At 35.6% G+C, this 25,613-nt stretch overlaps 2 protein-coding genes across 2 annotated transcripts in view; one reads left to right on the forward strand and one right to left on the reverse strand.

Moving 5' to 3' along the window:
• rpa2 (replication protein A2) overlaps positions 1 to 7,845 on the forward strand; it is a 24,542-nt gene extending 16,697 nt beyond the window's left edge. Inside the window, exons 4-9 of the mRNA XM_055210680.2 lie at positions 556 to 669; positions 751 to 825; positions 1,280 to 1,396; positions 3,613 to 3,741; positions 5,008 to 5,102; positions 7,526 to 7,845. Coding sequence (XP_055066655.1) covers positions 556 to 669; positions 751 to 825; positions 1,280 to 1,396; positions 3,613 to 3,741; positions 5,008 to 5,102; positions 7,526 to 7,613 — 618 coding nt within the window. The 3' untranslated portion in view covers positions 7,614 to 7,845. The remainder of the gene's footprint in view (positions 1 to 555; positions 670 to 750; positions 826 to 1,279; positions 1,397 to 3,612; positions 3,742 to 5,007; positions 5,103 to 7,525) is intronic.
• themis2 (thymocyte selection associated family member 2) lies at positions 7,738 to 25,305 on the reverse strand. Its single transcript, XM_055210678.2, has 6 exons — positions 25,148 to 25,305; positions 19,619 to 19,759; positions 17,380 to 17,805; positions 9,937 to 11,105; positions 9,254 to 9,359; positions 7,738 to 8,032 (listed from the first exon to the last, which is right to left on the reverse strand). The coding sequence occupies exons 1-6, from the start codon at positions 25,242 to 25,244 to the stop codon at positions 7,947 to 7,949; spliced, it is 2,025 nt and encodes a 674-aa protein (XP_055066653.2). The 5' UTR covers positions 25,245 to 25,305; the 3' UTR covers positions 7,738 to 7,946.
• Between the last annotated feature and the right edge of the window lie 308 nt (positions 25,306 to 25,613).

Below are 25,613 nucleotides of genomic sequence, written 5' to 3' on the forward strand. Positions count from 1 at the left end.
ATTTTACCAGCAACAAAATTGTGGCCAGTGAAAATGCTGAGTGGTTAGTAACTTTGGAAAACAACTAGCCACTTTGGCTGGTGGGCAGGAAAGTTATTGTCAAGCCCTGTACGCAACAATACAATAAAACTCACATTTGAAATAAAAAAGCTCATAACACAAAAAGACATGATGAGAAAACAGCAGTAAGGCTTCAATGTAAATGTATGGTTATTTTGTCAGACAATTATAAATCGAGTTTATATATCAGGATTTCAGCAGAGTTAAAGGAACAGCTGGTTGGATTAAACTCAAGGTGTGACTGCATCGTGTTTACTCACTACTTTATAGTCAACTCGTTTTATGTCTGACAACAGAACAGATGATTAAAAAAAAAAACAGGATTATTCTCTCCAACAAATGCATAATTTAAAATTTGTTTGTCATATACATTTATTAACTAACATTGACGAACAATGATTGAGCAATAATATATATATTAAATATATATATATATACCTACCCAACCAACCAAGCTAACTGTGTTTGCAATTATTTATTGCTTTTTAAATCTAGGTAACTATTGTTGGAGTTATAAGAGGAACTGACAAATCCACAATCAACATCCAGTACAAGGTGGATGATATGACAGCAGCTCCAATGGATGTGAAGCAGTGGATAGATACAGAGGTACAGACTGTGATGACTGTGTGCATTCAATTGTTCCTTTATACAAATATTCTTAAACATTGACTGCGAACCCCTGTGCAGGATATGGGTGTGGATAACTCGGTCATTCCTCCAGGCACTTACGTCAAAGTCTCCGGCAACCTGCGCTCCTTCCAGGTCAGAACTTCTTCACCGTATTGTTCTTGACATTGTCAGTAGATCTTTTTACAGGCCAACTTAATTATTCAAAACTTTGATTTTTTTGTTAGTTCACAGTTATAAAAAAAAATGATAAGCAATTGAACAAATAAAGAGAAAAGATCAAAATTAAGTACAATTCAATGAATCCCTGTGTTGATAACATTAATAACATAATTTGACGTATGCAGGATTACATTTCTGTACTTGTGTACATTTATGCTTTTGGCACAAGCTACAGGAACACTTTACTAGGTCCTGCAGTTACTGCAGGACAGCGGTTGGATTACAAACCTCTACACTGTACACTTTCCAGTAAATTTCCAGGAGTAATCGAAAGCAATGATAAAGTGCATTATCTATCACACTTTGTTTCTGTATGTGTTTTTCATTTTCACCCTTCTGGATATTAATGTTTAGGTTTTTGTTGTAGAATAACAGATCACTGGTTGCATTTAGCGTGAGACCTCTAGAAGACATGAACGAAGTTACTTCACACATGTTGGAGGTTGTGCACGCTCACATGCTACAGAGTAAACCGCAGGCCACGGTAAGACTGCCAAATGTCCTTCTCACATTTTACTTCTGCTTTCCATGCACATATATGTAATGCCTCTTTGACAGTTTTCTCACATTTTTGTGCAGCCGTTAACGCGAGGATAAGTTGACCTGCACATTGCAGCATGGTTAAGCAAATTTAATTTAATCCATGGTCTTATGGAATTCTTGATTCTGATTGGCTGGAAGATCAGCAGTAAAATTGTTTCATGCACAGCTAGGTCCAGTAAGTTTGATCTCAGTTATAAATGAAAACACTGCTACCCTCAAACATTAGTAACCATAGCAACTCAGTCATAGTCTTTGCAGTGCAATATTTGACCAAATGTGTAGAAATGGCAGCTATTTTTTACCTGCCTACTTTAAATCAGACACGTGCAGACATAAGGTAGGGCGATAAGATTACATTTATTTAAATTAATTATTTATTTTAATTATTGCGAGAGAGAGAGAGAGAGAGAGATTGTGTGTGATATATGCCATGGTTATCTTTAATAGCCGAAGTTTACTTCAAGTATACCTAAAAATAGACACACGACAATCTCTTTCTCCTAGACAAATTTTCAAATATAAATCAAATTTTGTTTGATTTAAATTGTAATAATGCATTCCAATAAATGTAATGTTAAAGCACCGCTAAATTCCTGTGTTTGTTTTTAAGATGGTTCTTTGCCTCCGGATTGTGCATTTCAAATCTATCGGGCAAAGGGGTGGGGGGGTGTTGACATTGTTTTTCTGCAATGCCTATTGTGAAATGAGATCTATTGTATGATTTGAAAAGGAATTAACTTCTGTTTTGCTTTTTTTTTGTGTGTGTGTAGCCCACAGATTTCTCAAAGTATAACCCTGGCAAAGGCATTACTCTGTATGTTCTGCGATATGACTTGCAGATGCGTGCATTGTGATGTCAATGCTGAAACGATATGTAGTGATATAGTTAGGGCTGGGACGGTTGTAATTTCCACCGCACCACCACAGTGGTGGAGTGCGCCCTGTGGTTGGGAAGTGCGCCCTACGGTGGTGTGCACGTCACAAATTATGAAAAAACATTATAACCCCAAAAAGGTTTCTCACTTGTTGTTTCATAAGTGGAAGTGCTACAATAAACGCACAGATATGCGCCGATCCCTGGGGTGCTCCAGGGCTCGGCTCGAGCAGCCACCGAAATGGCCAAGCAAGCACATACGCACAGTTGCTTCACATTTCTTAACACGTCGCGTCTAAAACCACGCGGAAAACGTGACCGCGCCGCTTTCCCCCTATTCAAAGCACGTGGGCGCTTCAGAGCGTCTTTCGTTGCTAAGTAACCTAAGCATTGCTTGACGCTATGACGAGCACCCACCGACAGAGAAAGATTTTGGCTCCTATGAACACGCCCGTTTCTTAACAACTGTATATCTGATCATCGTTTACATTTTTATATTATATGTATGCATTATGTATAAGACCTATATGCATCAATGTGCACCCCCCAAAAAACACACAAAAATCTATAACCACCACACCACTGTGGTGAATTTATGCATTACCATTGCGGTGGTAAAAAACTGTCACCGTCACAGCCCTAGATATAGTGTCACTATGACTGAAAATGTAATGGGGGGCATACATTCAAAATTACTAAGTTGAATATTGTGTTTTTATGAATTGTTTATTTTAAATTATCTATTTATTTATTCATGTTGTTTGTTGATCACTAAATTGATTTAAAATGTATGAAAGAATAAACTACATACAGTATGTCACAAAAGTGTGTACACCCTTCGCATTTGAGCAGATATTTCGGTGTATCTTCTTAAGGGACAATACCATAGAAATGAAATTTGGAAATATTTTAGAGTAATCAATGTGCTGCTTGTATAGCAGTATAGATTTGCTGTCCTCTGAAAAAACTTTGCATATATCCATTAATATCAAAATAAGTTAAAATTTATCCACATTTCATTTCTATAGTATTGCTCCTTGAGCAGATATACTAAAATATTTGCTAAAATGTGAAGGGGTGTACTCACTTTTGTGATATACCTTATGCATCATTGCAATTGACAGAAGAAAAAACTGACATTTAATAAATAACAATTTAATAATAAATAGGTTTCCTGTCACCATTTTCTTAGTTGTTTCTCTAAAAAGCCATAAACCACCAGATTGTGATTTCTCCTGTAACTAGCATGTTTGATAAAAAAAAAAAAAATCTTCGTTTTACAGACGGGAGGCAGTGGAGGGATGAACCTGATGTCTGTATCACATACTAGCATGGGTAGTGTTGGATCAGCAGGAGGCTATTCTGGTGCTAATACGATGCTCGTGAATGGATTGAGCGCTAACCAGAACCAAGTGAGTTGAAGGACACATATTATGCAAAATCCAATTTACACAAGGTGTTTGGCCATAAATGTGTTTTGGCAGTGTGTGAACACAACCACCCTACAATGAAAAAAATCCACCCATTTTTTATCTCCATTAACCCAAAGCAGTCTCATTTATACATGCTGTTTTGATTCTCTTGTTAATGTGACGTCACACTGATAAAGCAGCCACTGACTGACTGATTAACTTTACCCAAAAGCTTTTTTAAATCTGTTTGTTAGCACGTTGAATCTCTATTTCGGCTAAAGATATTATTGTCTCAGACTGTATTCACAGAAATCAGATCTATTTTAACCGAGAGCAGTCACTAGCTAGTCATTACCTTTTGCCTCAATCGGAATGAAATCATTGTGATTGATAAATCCTATCATAGCGTTTACATGATTAATAATGTGATCAAATTGATTTGCGTGTTTATATGGCACAAGCTTCAAATCGGATTTGACATGCATACATTGCACAAATATAGTTTTGCGCTGTTTCAAGATACACATACAAGCGATTCTCCTAAAAGAAGATAAGGTCATAAATAATAAACAACGAGCACACGGGGCTTTTGATTATCATGCAGCAGCAAAAGCACCCATTCACGTGTGCACAAAAAGCTTGTTTGACTTCACGCAGTGCTGCAGAGACCATCCGCGAGAGCGACTCCAAATACACGCGTTTGTGGATCAGAGTATAAATCATGGACTGACTGGACAACGCAGTCTCGTATCATTTTACAGGGGATTTGAAGGAGATTAGTAAAATTTAAGGATGACAAGACGGTCACTTCATGTTACTTCCTTCAATAACACAAGCTTGCGTTCTTTGCGTCATACGTCATTACGCCAATTCTACGTCATTGCACATGTGCATATGCTTCACACTTAAGTCCAGTAGGTGGTGGAAATGCATTTAAGGGTACAGACGTGAAAACGGCACTTTTTTGCTCCAGCCAAAATAGGGGAATTTTGGCCATGCTATAATAAATGATCTGTGGGGTATTTTGAGTTGAGACTTCATTGACATATTCTAGGCACACCTGAGACTTAAATATCTTGTACAAAATGGGCATAATATGTACCCTTTAAGATAAAAAGGTTTTTATTCAAGGTCAAATCAATTTATAACTATCATTAAAGCAGCTGTACATCTCTTTAGCTATGGTTTGATGTAAAGTATACATTTTGATTTGTTGGTGTAATATTGCTGATACTTTAAGAGTGTGTCTGATCTTGTTTTGTGCAGGTTTTAGCGCTAATCAAAAGCTGCCAGGACCCTCAGGGCATCAGCATGCAAGATCTCAAGCAGAAGCTCAATAGCATGAGCGTCAATGCTATCAGGTCAGTGATTCTTGGGAGTTTGGATAAAACAGGTTTAAATTTTGAAAAAAAAAGTTAGTTAAATTACAAAATCTGAAGGTATATCATTATAGACCAAGGTCTTGGCTGTTCAGCAATTTACTGGTGCAACCTCCCCTGTTCGTATTTTTTTCATAAAAAAGGCGTTTTTCCAGTTATTACTCATACATCATTTACTTTAAGCCTAAATAGAAAAAGTAATGATTTTTTTATTTAATAAACATATTTTTTATTAATAAAGACTATTAATTTAATAACTCAGCAGCACTGAAGAAACATATTGTAAGCATATTCATTTAAAACAAATAAAACTTAATCTGACGGTGGTGACACTAATCTGATGGTGGTGACATTGGCCTCATTATTCCAAAATGTATATCACTCAAGTCAATGGCTTCTTGCTTAAACTTTATGTAAATATTTGGTCCAAAAAATAACAATCCTGAGCACTGTGATGAACAAATATCAAATCATAACTTCCTAAAATACATAAAACCTGACAGAAAAGACAGAAAACCTGACGGTGGTGACATCTGACGGTGGTGACAAAACCTAATATAGATTAAAAAAAGATGAGTTCACATTAGCCATCTTGTTTCCCCTCTGTTGTTAGCTACTTCAGACCTCTTCTTAAAAATGATACATTTATTTCATAATCGAATCTAATATTTTTTTACAAAGATGACGGTGTTGACATGTTATGGTTGTCACAGTAGCAGTGTCCAAAAATCTGAAGAAGTTTAAGAGAAAATAGCAAACATACAGGAGCTTGAGTGATCTTGAAGCATGCAGTAGAGCTGAAGGTTTGAAAATGGGGTCCGCAGGAATGCAGTTGATCCTGTAGTTGTCTGATTTTATTGCTTTTTATAAATATCTGACGATGGTGATGAATATGTGGGACACATTTTGAGCAATCACAAAATAATAGTAAATATTGTTCAAAACTCACTGTTTGTAGTTTTTAATACATTTTACAATGTACTCTTTCATGTGGTTAATATATTATTCAATTCAATTATTACTTTTGGCTTTTTTAATCAAGTTGAAATGATTATCTCTTAACCGAGGACAGATGATTTTGTAGGCAATGGACCAGCATATAATCATTAAATTAATAAAAAATGAAAATAAACCTATAAAAAAACGTACATATGTGCAAAGGACCACCTGATTATAACATTGATTCTTTTTCTTCATGAAAATGTTATTAATTTCCAACAGAATTAGCACTTTTCTTAGTGGGACATGTTTTTGCCAAAGTTTCAAGAATCAGTGAGGTACAAACTTCCCTAATGTGTCACTGTGAAGAAAGAGCTTTCATATAGGGGACGTCAACCAAAACGAGCAGCAGACCTTTCTCTTCCTCTTTCTTATAAGGGATTGCTCATCGAATAACCCTAAATAAATGTTGAGAATAGCTCATCTTTAATTCCCTTAAACGGGTTCCTCTTTTGTATTAAAAATATTTAGAAAGCTTTATCAGATACTCTTGGTGTATTTTATACTTGGAATATAGAGGAATTATCATAGTGGTTTTCATATACATAAAGTATATCCAGTCTCTAGTGTTCATGCATAAAGCCGTCTGGTGTCAGTTCATAGTGACCAGGGCGTTTTAGAGCTTTATATTCTTCAAATACTACTGCAGCTTTTTTACTTGCTTTTTAACACTTATGACCACAAAACCAGTCAATGTTTTTAAACCGAGATCTATACCGTACATCATCTAAAAGCTAAAAAAATAGGCTTTCCATTGATGTGTGGTTTGATAGGATAGGAATATTTGGCCAAGATGATAATATTTGAAAATCTGGAGTTTGATGATGCAAAAATCTAAATATTGAGAAAATCGCCTTTAAAGTTGTCAAAACAAAGTTCTTAGCACTGCATCCAAAAAAGTTGATATATTTACGATAGAAAATTTACAAAATGTATTCATGGAACATGATCTTTACTTAATATCCTAATGATTTTTGGCGTAAAAGAAAAATTGATAATTTTGACCTATTCTATATTATTTGACTTTTTTTGCTTTGTTATTTTAAGACCAGGGTCAAATTGAATAGAAATGGAATGCAGGGGTCATCTGTTAGCAAACAGGTCCAGATCTGAACCTCTGATGAGAACCATACATCTTTATTTTAAAAGAATGATTTGTCCAGAAGGAAATTTAAAGACAGAACCACTTCAAAAGCTCACACTATGCAAAATGCTGTTCATCGCCTTTTCAGTAACCTTTTGACTTATATTTTAAATTACTTTTTCTGACTTGGAGCCTTTCTGAAAGTGTAAACCCTTGTGAATAAATGTGAAAGGCCATTTTTAGCTGAAATGCAAATGAGCCACTCTCATGAAATGATGCTGTGTTCCTTGAATGCTGATCTCGATTTCTTTACCTTTTATAGGCAGATCGTGGACTTCCTTGGAAACGAAGGACACATTTTCTCCACCATTGATGAGGACCATTTTAGATCAACTGACAATGACGTTTAATTACCGTCTTGTCAGATGTGTATTACCAGAGTTTGCCAATGACTTAAAACCCCAGAAGCCTTGCATTGTCACCAAGTTAAATAAGTTAATTATTTCAAGTTTGTTTTTCAGTAACCACACCACATTTTGTCATCTTTTTTGTATCTTTAATAAAACTGTAAAAAAAAGTTATTTTTAAATGTACATTTGTCCCATTGTAACAACAACGTTGACTATTAAAAATGCAGTCTCAGCTTTGGCCTTTATTTCCTGTGATTTCTGAGGTTTCCTCTGCACTGGATGTTGAAGAGAGAGCATCTGTTCATCTTTGCTTAAATTCAGGTTGCCATCTGTCTAATAGTGCATGATGCTGTCGTGGGTATTTTTAAATGTTTCATCAACCGTCTCATAGTCGTGTTCAGAGTCAGAGGTCCGTCTTGCTGTTTAAGATAGAAGGAAAAGAAGAGCTTAAAGACTCTACACTTCAATAATAATCATGCTTCTTAATTCTGGACCATTGTTGTCCCAAACACACAACATCATTATTAAAGGCGGAGTCCACGATGTTTGAAAAACGCTTTGGAAAAGGAGACGGGTCGACTACCAAAACACACTTATAGCCAATCAGCAGTAAGGAGCGTGTCTACTAACCGACATCCTTGCCGGGTTGCGTATGTGTGGGGCGGGTCTATCAACAGAAGGTCCAGATTCAATTGGGGTAGGGGCGTGTTTGTTAAGGTGATTTCAAATATCAACATTGGCTTTCAAACATCGTGGACTCCGCCTTTAAAGGATAAAGATCATTTAAACCAGGAGTGGGGAACCCCGGGTCCTGGAGGTTCACTGTCCCGCAGAGTCCAGTTCCAACCCCAATCAAACACACATTTCATTTCCAAGTGATCCTTGGATCTCAATTCCAAGAACGTAAAGAACGGACTTGCGTTCTCGTAGAGATCGGTCTTGGAAGAACGAACTCATAAGGTCGTGAGAACACAGAACGCACCTGTGAGAATTGAGATGTGTGCGATCTTCCTGTTGGTCACCTGACCTCCGCCATTGTTTTGCAGCAATGACTTCTGGGGTGTAACGCGATTTCAGCACCCAAGTCTGCACTCGATGCATCCTCGATATCAAGAACACATCCGGGTATTTTCATGTGTCCTCCATACTTGCGTTCTTGGGAATTGGAATTGAACTTCGACGATTAATGATGACGTAGGGCGAGAACATGAGGACTCAAGATCGCTGAAGAACGCATATTGAGAAAGACTTTAATTTGATTTTTCAGGTGTGTTTAATTAGGGTTCAAACTAAACTCTGCAGGACAGCAGCCCTCCAGGACCAGGGTTCCCCACCCCTAATTTAAACAAAACATCTCGAGGCTGTATAAACAGAATACATATCTGGGTTCCACTGCTTGTTTTTTATGTCCTACACACACTTTTGAGACTTGCTGCTTTTTCAGACTTGCTGATTTTTTTAAACACTCAAACTTTAATAATCGTTTAACACGCATGCCAGTTTTAAAGCAGTGGACCACGCAGAGCAAACATCTTGATCATGTATTTAAAATGAATTTGTGTCAATTGTCTAAGACATGCAAAATGTTATAGCCATGTGCTTGACATTCAAATATAGGCCAATATGAAAACCTGACCAACCTGAGTTTGCCATTATAGGTCCTCTCACATATGTGTTAGGCTGAGTGATGCTGTCTGATATTGATATGCTTTTTCTTGGCAAAATTGGAGGTGGTTCCATTGAATTCTAGACCATAAGTGGAAAAGAAAGACATTTAAAATCTAAGTAAGGAACATCAGAAAAAGCTTTAACCATAACTAACAGCAGTTAGAGATATTTACTAGGTGCTTGTTGTAATTTTTTGATCTTATAGTAATCCAGACAGAATGCTGTACCAAACCCATATTATTTTCTTTCTTTCTTTCTTTCACTGAACACAAAGTAACAACCTCCAAAAAAAGAAAAACAGAACTTTTACAGATTCTGCCAAACTTCTTCTTTTGTGTTCTGTGAAAGAAATAAGTTGAGAATGTGCAAGCAGTGACAAAAAGCTTTATTCTGGGGTGAACCATTCCTTAAAATACAGTTGAGCTTTATAAAATTATTAACTTGCCTTTGTAACCACCAAGGTAATAAGTATATGGACAATATGAATCATGGCATTACTGTTTTGTAAAGTGTTTGTAATAAAGGGAGATCAAATGTGACTTCTTGATCAAAATACAATACTTGGAAAAAAGGATGTTCGTCATCATTGTAAAACCTAGTAACCTTATAAAGTTTTATTTAATTTTGTGCAAGAGTGAAAGAAGTTTATTCTTACATCATCGTCATCATCAGGAAGAGGTGGAGCAGGGGCCCGTCTTACTTTGGCTTTACCCAGAGAAAGATTTTCGAGTTGTTCTGTAACTTTGCTGCCTTTTTTTGGTAGTCCTGATTTAGATTTGGAAGACTTTTTTGGCACAGCAGTAGTTGATGGTTTCCTTTTCGGTGGACGGGGAGGCGGTTCCTCAACTTTGTTTGTGGCTTTGTGATATTCATGGTAGAAATTCTCTGTAACCTCAGTGACCGTCTCTACATACAGTTTAGGACTCCCACTATCGGGCCAAGGTAGGGGCTCAGAAGTGAAACAGAGTGACATTTGTAACCAGCGTACGGGCAACTCGAAGCACCAATCTGGTTTATTGGGTAGGCTGATCAACACTACGGTCTCTAAGAAAGTCTCTTCAAGTTTAAGTGACGTCAACCCTACCAGAGGATCTGTTTCGAGCTCTTTATCTCGAGTTACAACTTTGATATCGATAGGCAAAGACTTGTTAATTAAATCTTTTAAATTGTACTTCTTGTTGTCTGTAAGCTTTTCCATGAAGTGGCCTGCCATGAACAGGGGCAGAGAGAGTTCTTCACTATCGTCTTCCTCATCTTCATCATCTTCGTCGTCCACCTCGGTAGTCCGTTTGCAAATTAGATTCTGTATACTTTGAGTCCCTGGAGAATTAACTGTCCTGTCCAGAACCTCGAGCTGATCACCGACACTAAGGGCAGGTATTCCTTCTTCCTCTACTGCTTCACAATGCCGCGTCACGCTTACCTTCAAGCCTGGACACTGACAGGATGCCAAGTATAGCTCATACACTGATACAAATTCCCTAGCCTTCCTCCTCATTCGTCCACTGTATCCCTGTGATATTAAAAAGTACTTTTTTTCCTTCCTCCCCTTCGGAGTTGAGGCTAATACCATTTGTGTGTGGCCCAGCCCATGTAGTACTAGGTGCCTGTCTTTATAAAGTTCTTGGATCCAGTTGCACTTAAAAAACGCATTTCCCCCTGGGCCTTCCAGGATCTCCGCCATGGTAGGAAAAGATTCCTGTGGTTGACTTGCAACTTCAGCTATTGATAGCGGTGTTATGAACACTAAATCCTCAAACTGTTCTGTCACATCCTGGACATCCACTTCTAAGGTGGAGGGAAACTTGACTATGTCCTTCCTCACTGAAAGCAAAAAGAATTCATTACTAAATATTTTTATTTCAAGCATCAAGCTTATGGGGTGAACATTAAAGAGATAAAGATTTTTATATATATATGGGCTGTCAACCTATTAAAATATTAAATCTAGGTTAATCGCATGATTGTCATGAGTTAACTCGTGGTTAATCGCAACTCAATCGCACATTTTTATCTGTTCTAAATTCACCTTGATTTAACACTTTTCATGTTTTTAATATAAATAATATTTATAAATAATAATAATATATAATTTGGATGCTTTATGCAAATGTATGTCTATTATTAGTGAAAGAGTCAGCAAAGTTAATAAAAAATAAACAGTTAAAGATTAAAGACTTTTTAAGATTAAAAAACAAAATCACTGCATCCATATCTTAAAATCACTTTTAAAACTAACAGATTTGGCACACACAAAGTCAAAAACAATATCAATATGTTAAACTTTTATTGTTTTATTGACATTCCAAACAGTTTTAAAATCTACTGTCAATATAATGTTCACATCAGATATTTTTCCCCAACAGTTAATCAAACATTTACTTAAGATATAACAGATTATATCTGTGTGAATTCTTATAAAAACAGACATTTTTAAAACTATCTATGTGTGCATATTGGGGCACGTGCCTGTGTGCATGCTTCAGATGTGTCAGACAGCGTGAAGAAGATCGTTTTTTGATTCTTGTCACTAATAACTCTTAACATCAATCAGGTACCAAGCTTTATCTTTCTTAAAACCAAAATGTCAGACAAATAAGTGGATGGACACGCATCTTTTGTAGTTAAGCATTTAGGATGGTACACCCATCAGAAAATGTAAAAAAAAGATCAGGTAAGAAGATGTTTAATGACTATTTCCAACAGCGGGTTAATAGGCCAAAGGTCAAACACAAATTGTGTGTTGCATTAATACCACATTAATAAAATTTGTGTCATTAAAATTAATTTACATTAACGCGTAACTAGCATGTTAATTTTGACAGCCCTTTATATATGATATTGAGACACAATCAGTTTTAAAATGTACTGTCAATATAATGTCTCACATCAGATTTTCCCCAACAGTTCCCCAACATGTAATATACATTGGCAAGAAAAAGTATGTGAACCTTTTGGAATTTAATAGTTTTCTGAATAAATTTGTCATAAAATGTGATTTGATCTTCATCTAAGTCAAGGTTATTGACAAACATAATGAGTCTTATTTACAAAACTGTGCGTAAACTATAAGTCTACGTATACGCACAAAAGTCAAAAATGGCATACGCCGAAAAAGACTTATAAAACAAAGCAATGAGATCACCTGCAAGTGTGTGCACATGAATAATCCTCAGATCCCACCCTGCAAGCCCATCCTGGGAACTGGCGTACACATGTTTCCAGACCCGCTTTGTGTGTACGCACGCTTTATAAATGAGACCCAATCTATATATATATATTTACAAATAAATAGTTAAAAAATCATATATTGTGATTTCTGGATTTTTTTAGATTATGTCTCTCATAGTGGACATGCACCTACGATGACAATTTCAGACCCCTCCATGATTTCTAAGTGGGAGAACTTGCAAAATAGCAGGGTGTTCAAATACTTATTTTCCTCACTGTATATATAGACCTTTTGCGTGTTGGCAAACAGAGATTACTTTTTTGTGGGCGGAGCCCAACTGGTGGCAGAAAGTGAATGCTTCTCAATAGCTGTGTGAAGTGTTTTAGCATTAAACTGTGATTTTTAAGGATCTGGTGTTCTGTAGAAGTCTGTTTCCCCTATATTTCTCTTAAGTGTAATGTTCCTTATAACGTCTTCACCAAGCCACGTTTATTTTTTTAAATAAATTAAAAGTTTAAATGGCTTGGCTACTGATATGTGTGCATGTATGTAATGTATATTTATTGTTCTTTATTGGTAAATCAATTATTTTTACAGTATGAATCGCGGAAGTACTTATAAGAGCAATACTATCATGTATTCTATATAATATCATTTATTAAATATTTCATCATTTCCTGTTTTCAATTTCTTATATTTATAGCCTACGTGTTTGTTCTAAAACTATTATGTTTACATACAAATTAATTTGTATAGGCCTGTTTACATATTATTAACACTTTACATCGTGTGTGTGTGTGTGTGTGATATGTTTATATATTTATTAGTAAACATCATAATTTCGAAAGGTAAAAAGAAGTAATAGAAAACGAAAAAAATACGAAAACTTTAATAAATGGTAATATTATTGATATTATGAACTAATTCAAATCTTTAATATCTCTAAATAAATTATAAACGTAACGTGATAAAAGTGCTATAAGAGACACATAGAGGGATCAGACTTCGACAGAACACCGAATATCTTCTCTAATTATTTTCCATTCAAATTATTAAAAGATTTTCAGATGATTTCATCACTCCAGTCTGTCCGGTTGAGGGCTTTTATTGCAACCATAAACACCTACGTTTATCTTCAAATAGTGTCTTCGACGACGCTATACTATAAAAATGAAGGTCATCTATTTTGGCATTCCTATTCTGACACTCAACAGCACAACAAAACATTTTCTAGTGAGTTATATTGTTCGTTTCACTCGTGTCTCATTCATTTTCACTGTTTTTCTGCCACTACATGCGTGTGTGACGTAACTCGCAAAAGGTCTATAAGAAATGTTTTAACTGACTTGAAACCTTTTACAGTTGAAGCCTGCCGAAAATACAGAGGGAGTCTGTTTCCAAAAAAATTTGAGGAACGAGGAACTGCCAGCAATAACTTAATAATAGTACACTCTTTGAAAGGATGTGTTAATTTTTCACACATCTTTGTGCGTTAAGCTTTTAACACATTATGTGTCATTTTAACACATTATGTGTCATTTTGTGTTGGTTTTGTGTTAAAATTTGTTAAAAGTAACACAAAATGTGTTGTTTCAATAATAACACAGAGATGGGTGGATTCTGGGACAACGCATTTAGTGTCTACACTATCAACATTAGAATCAACACTAATGTGTACTCTAAGAGATATGTTATAACTTGGGGCGATGTTGTGGATTGCATTAAAAACCATCAATAGAATTTTTAAATCAATCCTGTTCTGGACTGAATGCCAGTGGAGTGTGGAGTTATATGATCCCTTTACCAATTTAAAGCAGTACCCTTGGTACCTACATTGTCCTCCAAGCATTTCAAAAGGATTGAATGGTCTACCGTGTCACATGCGGCACTGAAATCCCACATAGTCAAGGCCTGAATTTTTGAGTAAACGCGAGACCACTGTTTGCTTAAGACAGGGTGGCACAACTCCATTACTCAAAGAGTTGTTTACAATAGATAGAATGCTAGGGCCCAAAAATTCAAAAAAGATCTTTAAGTAAGTGAGGAGGAATACAATCTAAAGGAGAACTGAAGACTACAGCTACTTTGACTGATAAAACCCCTCAAACTTTTGGAGTTTGCCCTGCAGAAGAAGAATTATGCTTATGTGAACCATGCCTTGGCCCTGAGCTTTAGGATGAACTATGATCAAGAATTCTTGCTTGGTTGCTGGAAAGGGTTACAACGTTATTCTAAAGAGTTTAGAAATTTACCAGTCTACAGTTAGGCAAACAATCTACAAATCGAGAAGCTTTGGGACTGTTGTTACTCTACAAGTGAACACCCAGTCAAAATGACACCAAGAGCACAACGAAGACTCATCAATGATTTAAAGAAACAACCCTGAATGACAGCTGGCAAAGATATTTTACAAACAGACCGATGGACTTGAGACACACAATCTTTAAACAAAGGTATGTTGTTGTCCCATTTAGATTTTTTACGTTCATTCTATACGCACTGCCATGATGAAGTTTAATGATTCATTGCGCCGCCCACCACGGTCCTGCGACCTTAAATCAGAAATGTCTTGTCTGCAAGTGTTCATTTTTCACAAAATAAAGTAATGCGAGTAACAAACTTTCATTGAAATTTTTTAAAATTTCAGTAACTGTAACTGCGTTACTTGAATTAAAAAAAATAATTGCTACATTACATGCTCGTTACTGATAAAAGTAGTGGAATCAAAGCAAAGCGTTACTTTGTAACGTGTTACTCCCATTACTGAGAAAGGGCACGGCATATTATCATAAAAACATCACCCCAACTGTAAAGTATGGTGGAGAAAACATTTGGGCCTTCTTTGCTGGATCAGGGCCTTGCAATCATTGAGGGGAAGATGAATTCCCAAGTATAGCAAACAATTCTTCAGGATAATTTGAGAATGCCTGTACGTCAGCAGAAACTGTGTAAAAGGTGATGCAACAAGACAACGACCCAAAACACCGGAGCAAGTCCACAACAGAATGGCTTCAACAAAATCAATATCCACCTTTTAGAGTGGCCAAGTCAAAACCCAGACCTCAACCCAATAGAGATGCTTTGGATTGAATTGAAGAGGGCTTTACACATAGAGACGTCCAAAGAATATGACAGAGCTAAAGCACATCTGCCAGGAAGAATGGGCTAAAATTCCTCCTCGATGTGCAGGTCTGATCCACAGCTACAGGAAACGCCTGGTTAAGGTTATGCTGCCAAGAGTGGTCAACCAGTTATTCATTTTAAGGGTTCACTTACTTTTTCCACTGCCATTTTGAATGTTGAATGAGGTGTGATGAATGTATATGCTGAATGTGTTGAATGTATATGCTGTATGGTTTTTGTTCCATGTGACTTGTACTGTAATATTTATTCAAAGTGTACTGAAGGCATAAGATTTGATTTGGTAAAAAAACCTTAAGAGTTCTGGGTGAACCACTCTTTAATTCAACACCTGCAAGTATAAATATACATACAGTACTGTGCAAAAGTCTTAGGCTACAATGCCATCATTAGATGAGTTGTTTTTGCAATGGTATAGTGATTATATATAAATGTTTCTCAGTCTCTATTAGAATGCAACCAGAAAATACAGGACATTTTTATGTTGCATTAAAACAGCTGAAGTGTCAAGTATTTTGGATTAACTTCTCTTCTACTTGTGCAATAGCAGGAAATTGCAGGATCTCTTAAACCTTTATATTAACCCTCTGGGGTCCTTGGGTGGTTTTGCATCCTTGAGCAGTTTTGACCAGCACTGACATTTGTGCTTTTTCAGTTGCTTAAAAACAATATAATGGCAAAAGTCTCATAACACTGTGTTCAGCACAAACTGGGCTACAATATTATGCGAGCAACATGTATGTACATGTTCGTATTTTTGATGTCACATTAAGTCACTGATATAAGTCCTCACTAAATACCGACTGATGCCTAAAGAATACATTTAGTTCAGAAAATTGTTTTGTTTGTAATTTTGTGTACATGTTTCCTCTATTTTATGTTTGTATATTCATAAAAAGAGAAAAAATAAATATGGATGGACATTACACCTTTGCTAAAACAACAAAGCTGGTTGTGGTGGCCAAAGGTACCATTCGGACGGGATTAGTTTTACATACATAGGGAGGTGGGGTAAAGCCATTTTTATCAGAGCTTCTCATTGATTTTAGTCCTGTCCAAATGCTCAATGTCAGTAATCATTACGGACAATGTCAGTAAAGATTATAGCGACTTTTACCTTCTGTAAAAAGGTCAGGAGAATTTATCTCAGGTAATACTAATACAGTGCGAAAATAACAGCTGTAAATCTACACGTAAATTTAATAATGTCCTGTTATTTTGCAGGTTTCTTTCAAATATAAAAGCCCTTAAAGAAGCATTTACTTGCATTCTAGGCAGAAAAACAAGTCAGTGGCAAGTCAGTTCCTGAATACCACGAAACAGACTTAAAAAAAGTCAAATTTACTTCTCAGAGGCACGGAACTGTTTCTGAAACTGACGTTCTCCTCAAACTGAAATTAAACACAGTGTTTCGAGTTTTCCTCATCTGTGTCATGTTGTTTGCACATGTGATATCAGGAAGCAAGGTAATGTGCACGTGATGACGAGAGAGGTGACGTGCTACTACGTAATCGAGTTACCACTTCCACTTCTAATCCCGTGTGAATTGACCATCAATATTACAGACGCCCTGTGGTAAAATTACATCACGCTATCTACCCCCGTAAAACGAATCCTGTCCAAATAGGGCTTAAGACTTTTGCACAGTACTGTATATACACATGCTCATGTGACATTATACACTGGGACCTACTTGGATAAATGGAAAGAATGGGACTGAGTATAGTAAACTATATTATTATCTACTCTGTGAGTAATAGAGTAGAACACAAAAGTAGTACTTACTGTGCATAATGGCTTTAATTTCATAAACTGGGCTGAATATAATTGGGCCTCCGATATTTTTCGCATGTGTGCTTCGGAAGCGTCTGGTTTTTAGCCTGGCTGATGTCATGATTTCCTGTAAAGAGTACCCACGGTCACACTCGCACTCATAAAACTCCCCTTTAAGAGATAGAGGAAGGAGTATCTCTGCAGAGACCATGTTCTGCCCAGTCAGCTGACACCGTGCTTGTCTCGTTCCATCTTCAGCAACCTCTATCAATATAAGTGTCAACGGTTCTTCAGCGGGTACTGTGAAATTTTCTACATTTAGCTTATTTCTACTTTTAAAGCTGAACGAGCCGCACGCGTCCACGCCGATGGGGCACAAACCCACAATTTCCTCTATTGTATTGTATGGTAGGTCCTCTGCGATGAGTGTGAACTGACCTTGAGAGAAACACAAAGATAAAGAGCATACTTGTTCAAATCTATCATCCTAGTGTTTAGCTACACTTTGAGTGCAAAGCAAAGAAAAAATAGCACAAAAAATCATATAAAATATATATATATAAAAATATCATATGAATGATTTCCATTGAATCAAAGATGCTCTCCAAATGTATTTTAACAATAACAACCTTTCATCTTAGAGCTGGTTGGCTTGGTTTTTGACTTACAGAGGCGGACACTACTTGAGTATTTTAAGTAAAGTGTTTGTCTTGGGAAAAAATTACTTTACCAAAAACTGTTCACTACATTTCAATGTTTTCAATGAAACATTCTTTTATATTGTATATTAAAATGGATTTAATACCTAATTACATAAAAATTGGTTACTTTTACTTTTCTTGAGTAAAAGCACTTTTTATAAAGTTTATTTAACTAAGTTCGGGAGGAGCATGCTCATGTGATCCAACCAATCAGTGCAAAGAGGTGCCTATGCTGCAACATGATCTCACAAAGTTCCGTGGGATAGTCACGGAATTTTTTGCTCACTTCTCCGTGACACTCTCACGGATCTCCGCATTCTGTTTTTCATGGCATTCTTAAGGATTGGTTACTCAACTGCTTTTTTCTATTTTCAAATCATTTTCACTTCGGTTGAGGGTTAAATTTGGTGTTTGCATTAGTATGTCACTTTAACTATTGGTTTACTCTTTTTTCTGATTTATTCTGTTATATTTTCTAAACTTTAAACAATTGTCGCCTGTCGTTGGGGTTAGAGTTGGGTTTGGGTAAGAATGTCATTTTATGTAAATTTAACCCTAAACCGAAACAACAATGGTAAGAAAATAGGACAAAACAGTTGAGTAACCAATCCTTGAGAATGCCACAGAAAAATGAGCAAAAAATGTTGTGACTATCCCACGGAAATTCGTGAGATCAGGCTGCTATAAATAGCAGTCCCTCACCTCTGTCCCGTGACATATCTTTGGCAGCATCCCTCCTCCACCCCATCACCTCACTCTCATCTAGTTTCATTTATCACAGTTAAAGAGGGGGAAGTACTCTGGGTTCAGGCTAAAATTCCGAGCTCGGAGCACTCTCCTCGGACAGCATGCCAAATATGCTTTATCTCATTCCCTATCGATTACATGTTAATGCGAACTTGTGTAACTTAAGTAAAAAAAATACTAGATGTTTAATGTACTTAAATACTTAAATATAAACCAAATACTTGAAATTATGAAATGTAGTGGAGTAAAAATTATGATAATATGCTTTGGAATGTATGTTTTCCAAAGAAAAACACGGATAAAATATGAATACCTAAAAAATTTCTTTTATGTAGAAAGTAAAAATACTTAAGTAGTGTCTGCCTCTGGTGACTTACTACTTAATATAAATTTGTAGCAAATAATAACACAAAACAAGAGCTATATCTATTGTCTTACACAGCTCTGGTGTAAATGGTTATTATAATGTTCTCAACTTTTTCAGCCTTTGTTATTTTGAATATATATATATATATATATATATATATATATATATATATATATATATATATATATATATATATATATATATATGCATTTAATTTAATGTGATGTCATTAACACATTAGTTCTAAGAGTGTGTGTGTCTATATATATATATACACACACACACACACACACACACACACACACACACACACACACACTCTTAGAATATATATATATATATAGGTATTATTTGAAAGTTCGCTGTGGTTGAGAACCACTGGTGTATAATATTTTACTTGTCAACATCTGTATATTTCTGTAGTTTAGGGGCTGACCTGAGTATTCTGCAGACAATTCGAATGAATTTCCAGTTGCAATCTCTTCACAAAATACAGATAAGGCATTTAGACCAATGACCTTCACCAGGTCTCCAGTTGATAAACACACTTCACTCCCTGAGAGCTCATACACTGACCCTGAAAAAGATAATATATCAACATGCTCAATATTTGCAAAGTCAGCTGGGTCAATTTTTTGCAGAATTCAAACATGTTCACCATTTTATAAAACAGTTAGGTTCTGATCGGTCAATTTGTGTTTTATTTATTTATGATCACTGTACCTTTCTGTTTGTCATGGCTCAGAACCCTTAGCAATGTAAACATTAATGTAATAAAATGTTCATGTAATAATCTTCCCAATACATAATGAAATCTTGAGCTCATAATGTTTTTATATGAGAACACAGTAACTTGTAATGTAATAACAGTTCATTAAGTAATACCAGCACATAATGTATAAGAGAAACATTGTTTACAATAATAGTTACCTTAATAAATTTGAGCACAATTACATTTTTAAATTACATTTTCTTTTTAGATTTTAGTTTTACTGTTAATATGTAATGAAAATAAGCTATTATTTTAAAATAAAAGGTTAAAGGTAGGCTTATTGTTACGGTTGATGGTAGGCAAGACAAGCAAAGGCAAGGTACGGATCCACATGCAGCTTTAAGTATTTATTATAAATCCAAAAGGGTTAAAAACAAACAACAGGAACACAAGGCAGGCACAGAAAACTCAGGAGTAACACTAACATTGACTGACAACCAGACACTGAACAGACAGGGTATTTAAACATGAAAACAGACAATAACAAAACAGAGACAATGAGTAACTATGACAACAGACAAGAGGCAGTGCTCAATGAATGTACATAGTAACAAACAAGGGGGCGGAGCTACAGATGAACAGGAGGGAAAGCAGGTAGACTACACAGAGCAGACACAGACAGGACTCATGAAACTTATATTAGGCTACATTGTGAACGCGAACATTTTCATACAATTTTTTTACTTATTTCGTGATAACAGCAAGCTTAATTCAGTTGCCATGATTTGAAACACAAATTTTTATTTGTATGCACTTAATAAAAAACGTTTCTGTACCCCAGTTATGCAACTATTATTTGCTAATTCTGGATAAATAGGAATGTCATAAAAACATATTTCTAAATAACTTTTAAGCAAAGACTGTCATCCCTGTAGGTGTTTTTTGTTCAGACTCTGACACTGAGTTCTTGTATTGGGTTTTGTCCTGGCATCAGGGCCATTAGAATCATCCTAATGCTGTCCTCATTATAGTGCATTGGTTACTATGGACTCTCTACCACTCTCTAGTTCTCTACCACGTCTGAGATGTCATTGAATGTGGCTGAAATCCTGACTCCTATGCTGAATGTATTATATTTATATTTTGTCAGACTGTGGCGTTTGGATCCTGACAATCTAGCATTAGTTCTTCATGCTTTACTTTAAAAATATCTGTGTTATTTTTAATCCATGTTGGGTAAATATTGGACAAAACACATTGCTGGGTTGTTTTAATCCAACTGCTGGGTTGTTATAACCCATGGTTACATAACAACAACCATACATTGGGTAATTTTTAACCCAGCACGTATAAAAAATCATTTTTAGAGTGTTGATTTCAGGACCTAAAGTTGATCTATTGTTTATGTGGGGTAGTACCTGGCCTTGGTTTAATTTCTGTGTGCCATGTATCTCTTGGCTTGACCCCCAGCCCTCTTGTTTTTTGTAATTAAGATTTTTGGTAAACTGCTGCTTTGCAAACTTGATGGATACGCTTCTTTTTTTACCTAGATGATACATTATTGTAAGTACTGTATTTTTCTACATGCCATGCCAAGGCCAGGACCAATGTCTACATCAGTATACAGGAAGACTTGTATCTTAAAAACAGCTTAATAAGATTAAAAATAAAACAACATACTTCTCAGAAGTAATTAACATCAACTCATCATAAATAAAATTGCGGAAGTAAAACGTTTGCCAGGTTCCCTACAGCTACTGCATACATGCAAAGACTGGCAAGTTTACCATCAGTACAGAGTCTTTTCTTCTGTGAATCTTTAACGATTAATCTTTTCATTGGCTACAGCAACCATACCATGTGTTGCATTTTCCCATTTAAAGTTATAAATGCTTTCAGCAGCAACAACATAAACAGGGGCGATTCTAGGATTTTCATACCTTCAATGAAGGTATAATAAAATAATAAATGAATAAAATTAAAAAATAGCCTAAATACTGTGTAAGGTTAGGCCTATATACGAACAGAGGTAGAACTAGAATTAAATGGGTTGGCCAGGGGTGGCCTAGGCTACTTTACGGGGTCCATAGTCCATGAAAGAAAACAATGTGCAACCTGTATCAATAAATCATGAATCTCATGATTGCTGATTATTTCATATTACCCCACATTAGATAAATATCCCTATAAGCTACTGCACTGACTGTATGCATTACTGGCACAGGTTTAAACATAATGTAAGGCTCAGGCTGAATTTTAAACCTTTTTTTCTTATATCTGAATAACTGTCTGTTAATGAAACTAAATATTTCATGTTAACTGCAGTAACTTTCTAAAGGTTTTCTTTACACTCTGAATTTTTGGCAAAAAAGTAATTTAGCCTATTTAAAATAAATATGGATTAATCTGTGTTACAAAGTTACAGTTAGCCAGTCATAGCAGTGAGTGATTTCTCTCTTCTTGTCTTATTTAGTTCACTAGGTAGGCCTATAAGACCAAACGCAATAAAATGTTTAAGGTAATGAATTGTTTACTATGATACTAACTAAGACAGCTATTTTGAACCATCTTTATGTGTATTTGTCCGTAAACCAAAAAGACACCATCATGAACTCATTTAGCTCTATGCACGTGCGCTATTGTTGGGTAGGAAGCACCGTGCCGTGCAAACGATGCACAGGCACAAAGTTAATCTCATAATCATGCAGAAAAGGGATCACTTGAAGAATAAAAACATGGCATCATGGAGACATGGAGTTTTGTTGTAAAACAGTACAGAGAGTAAAAGAAAGCCAGATCTATATATACACGCATAGACTTTATTCAGTCTTCCAGCATACGATGAAATCAGTATGTAATATTTGCAATGTACGTTCAAATGTTCTTTATATTTGTTTTTAACAATGTACTGCGCTGAAACTAAACATGTCAATTAACAGGAAATTAATTATTGGAGGGAGTGAAAGTAGTGCATTAAATTGGGAAAGTCCCCTTAAAAATGGCCCACTGATGCCCGTGAACATAAACAAACAATCTTTGTCGTCCAAACTTAACTTGCGTTAGACTTTGCAATAAAATCAATATCAACAAAGTCCTTCTAGAGTCAGGGCTCAATATAAAGGACTGCCTGATGGCCTGGGGCCAGCAAGAGAGACGCTTGGGCCAGTAAACAGCTTTGTCAATTGGCTCTATTGGTCCAGTGCTAGGCCCTCAGTCACTAAATTCTGAACACTAACTGTATTCTTATGCAGTGTTACCATCGAAACACATTTTAAGCGTTGCTAATGTTAACTTCTCAGCAATAAGGTTTCTCCAACATTATTAGTAGTTGTGGACACTGTTGCGTGTTATGTCAGCTGGTATAGCAACAAAACTTTAAGATGGCGGTGGCGCCGGCGCCCTCTACTTATAAGGCCAAAGGAAACATAATTATGTAACATCTTGGAAGCAGATATTTACTTGGGTAAAACATGGCGAAAGAAACAATGAAATGTTATGCACAGTTTGCCGTCAGAGTCCAGGTAAAGCATACAAGTCGTGTGCCTTTATCGTTGGAACAAGCAACTGTAAACAAAACCTTGCAGCGCATAAGAAAAGCTGACAGCATATAGCGTTCATGGTGTCTAAAAGGGCTGCCGATAACCCTTCATCTGGTTCACTGACCTTAATGGCAAGACGTAATGAAGAGAATTTTAAGCGCATCGAGACACATATCAACACAGCATATTAATAACACTGTTTTATTAATATTGGTTTATTATTATTGGTCCTTACAAGATTTCTTTAATAGTTCTCCATTTCTGTGCACAGTTAATTCTGATATACCTGAACTACTGACCCTGATGAGAGTATTGTGAAATTTCTAAATTAGAGGTTACATTTAAAATCGCCAATTGACTTAACAAATATTGAATAAAATGTATGTAATTATATTAGACTTTTCTATTATTATTTTAAATATGTGACACGGAAATCTTTTTTGGTGGGGCCAGTGAAAATTTTGGCAGGGCAAGTGAAAACCTCAACCATTGGACCGACCGGGCCAGTATACATTTTTTTTGCGTTGAGCCCTGAGAGTAGTTTACTTTTAATAACAAGCAAAATAAATAACAAGTAAATTACTAAGTTTAAATTAAGCAGTTCAAACAGCAGTGAAGCACATGCATCAGATAAAACCATCTATATAACTGTGGGACCTTGTTTATATCTATTATCCTTGCTTGAGCTGCTCTTTAATAAATTGACATATTTGAAAGCTTTGTTTAATCAAAATAATACAAAATGCCCCCCCCCCATAAATGTTTTAACTTTTGTACGTAGTTTAAGACTGGATTTTAATTTTTAAAAAGTACAAAAATGGGCAAAACCTTATTTTACTATGTTTCACATGTTGCATGTAATTACTAAAGTAATAACACTAAATTATGCATAACTACGTGCAACCAAACCCTAAACCTTTACAGTATGTTGTTAATTATTGTTACTCTATACTTAAATGTATAATTACACTGTAACAGTGACACTGTAAAATAAAGTATGTATAACCTAAAAATATAAAGGAATGCAGTACAATACAATGTTTTTGTTTTAAAGAAATCCATTACAATATTAAGAAGATTTTTTTAAAGATTTATAGTGTGACAAATTTCTCATAATATAATGACTGTTATTACATTATGAGCTCATTATTTTATCAGGTTTTAAAAAAATAATTACCTTAATAATGTAATACTTATTACATCATGTACAGTTACGTGCAGTTATTACATTACGTGCAGCTATTACACTACGTGCAGTTATAACATTATGGGTTGTTACAAATGTTTTTTGACAGGATATATTGGACACCAAACTTAAAGACAATAAAGTCAATCTTAAATTTTGCCACGATCCTTTGTAAGTTATATTATAATTAATAGTTAAAAAACGTCGGATAATATTTTGTAGAAATTACGCATCTAGCAGGTTGTAGGAAACCCCGTAGGTTAGGTATAGTAATACAGTAGCCTACTCTTACAATAAACTTTTGCTCACTTATTCCTATTCTTATTTTAGACAAAAAGCGTGACCATTATAATTAAAATACATTTATAATAAAAATCTGGGACAAAATTACAAAATTATTCACATTGACATTATGATTAAAGATTAGAGTAAAAAGCAGTCTTTCTTAGAACTTTGTCAAAGTTTCGTTGTTTCCTGGAAAAAGTGACATATACAACATATATAGAGTTTAAAAGCATGTGGCCCTACCCTGGAAATAAACCCCAGAGCAAATCTGGAGGATTCGGGGTAAAGACTGTTCATCCAAACATCTGATAAAGTCTTGCAAGCACTGGAGGTCTCCCATCTCTCCAAGCTAAAACTAGCAACATACTAAGCTGAACTCCTGTGTGCACCCACTGAAACTAAGAGAGGAAGTCACAAGCACCGCCTAGAACCGACAAACACTACTTTATAAAGTCAACTAACATTCCAGCCTTTTTATTAACTCTGAGCAAATTATTTGCTCAAAGTGTTTACTATAAGCAAATTATCGTGTTAAACGAATACATTTTATTAGCTTTAAAACTATTAATAAATATCATTGTCTTGATAAAAAATGCGGTTTTATGATGCGTTCCAGACAACTCGGATTTAGGATTTTTACTCAAAACGGATTTCGTCTGGATTAATTACAAAAAACGTATTTAGTAACATTAAAATATTAATACTACTA

Source organism: Misgurnus anguillicaudatus, chromosome 10, assembly GCF_027580225.2.
Source record: "Misgurnus anguillicaudatus chromosome 10, ASM2758022v2, whole genome shotgun sequence".
NCBI lineage: Eukaryota > Metazoa > Chordata > Actinopteri > Cypriniformes > Cobitidae > Misgurnus > Misgurnus anguillicaudatus.

Excerpts from the sequence above, each read along its gene's own strand:
- themis2 (XM_055210678.2), bottom strand. The coding sequence starts at position 25,244 with ATGGGAGACCTCCAGTGCTTGCAAGACTTTATCAGATGTTTGGATGAA. Across the intron at positions 17,806-19,618 it reads ATTGTCTGCAGAATACTCAG|GTCAGTTCACACTCATCGCA; the intron begins GTCAGCCCCTAA and ends GTTTCTCTCAAG. Across the intron at positions 9,360-9,936 it reads TTCCTGATGATGACGATGAT|AATTCAATGGAACCACCTCC; the intron begins GTAAGAATAAAC and ends CTTATGGTCTAG.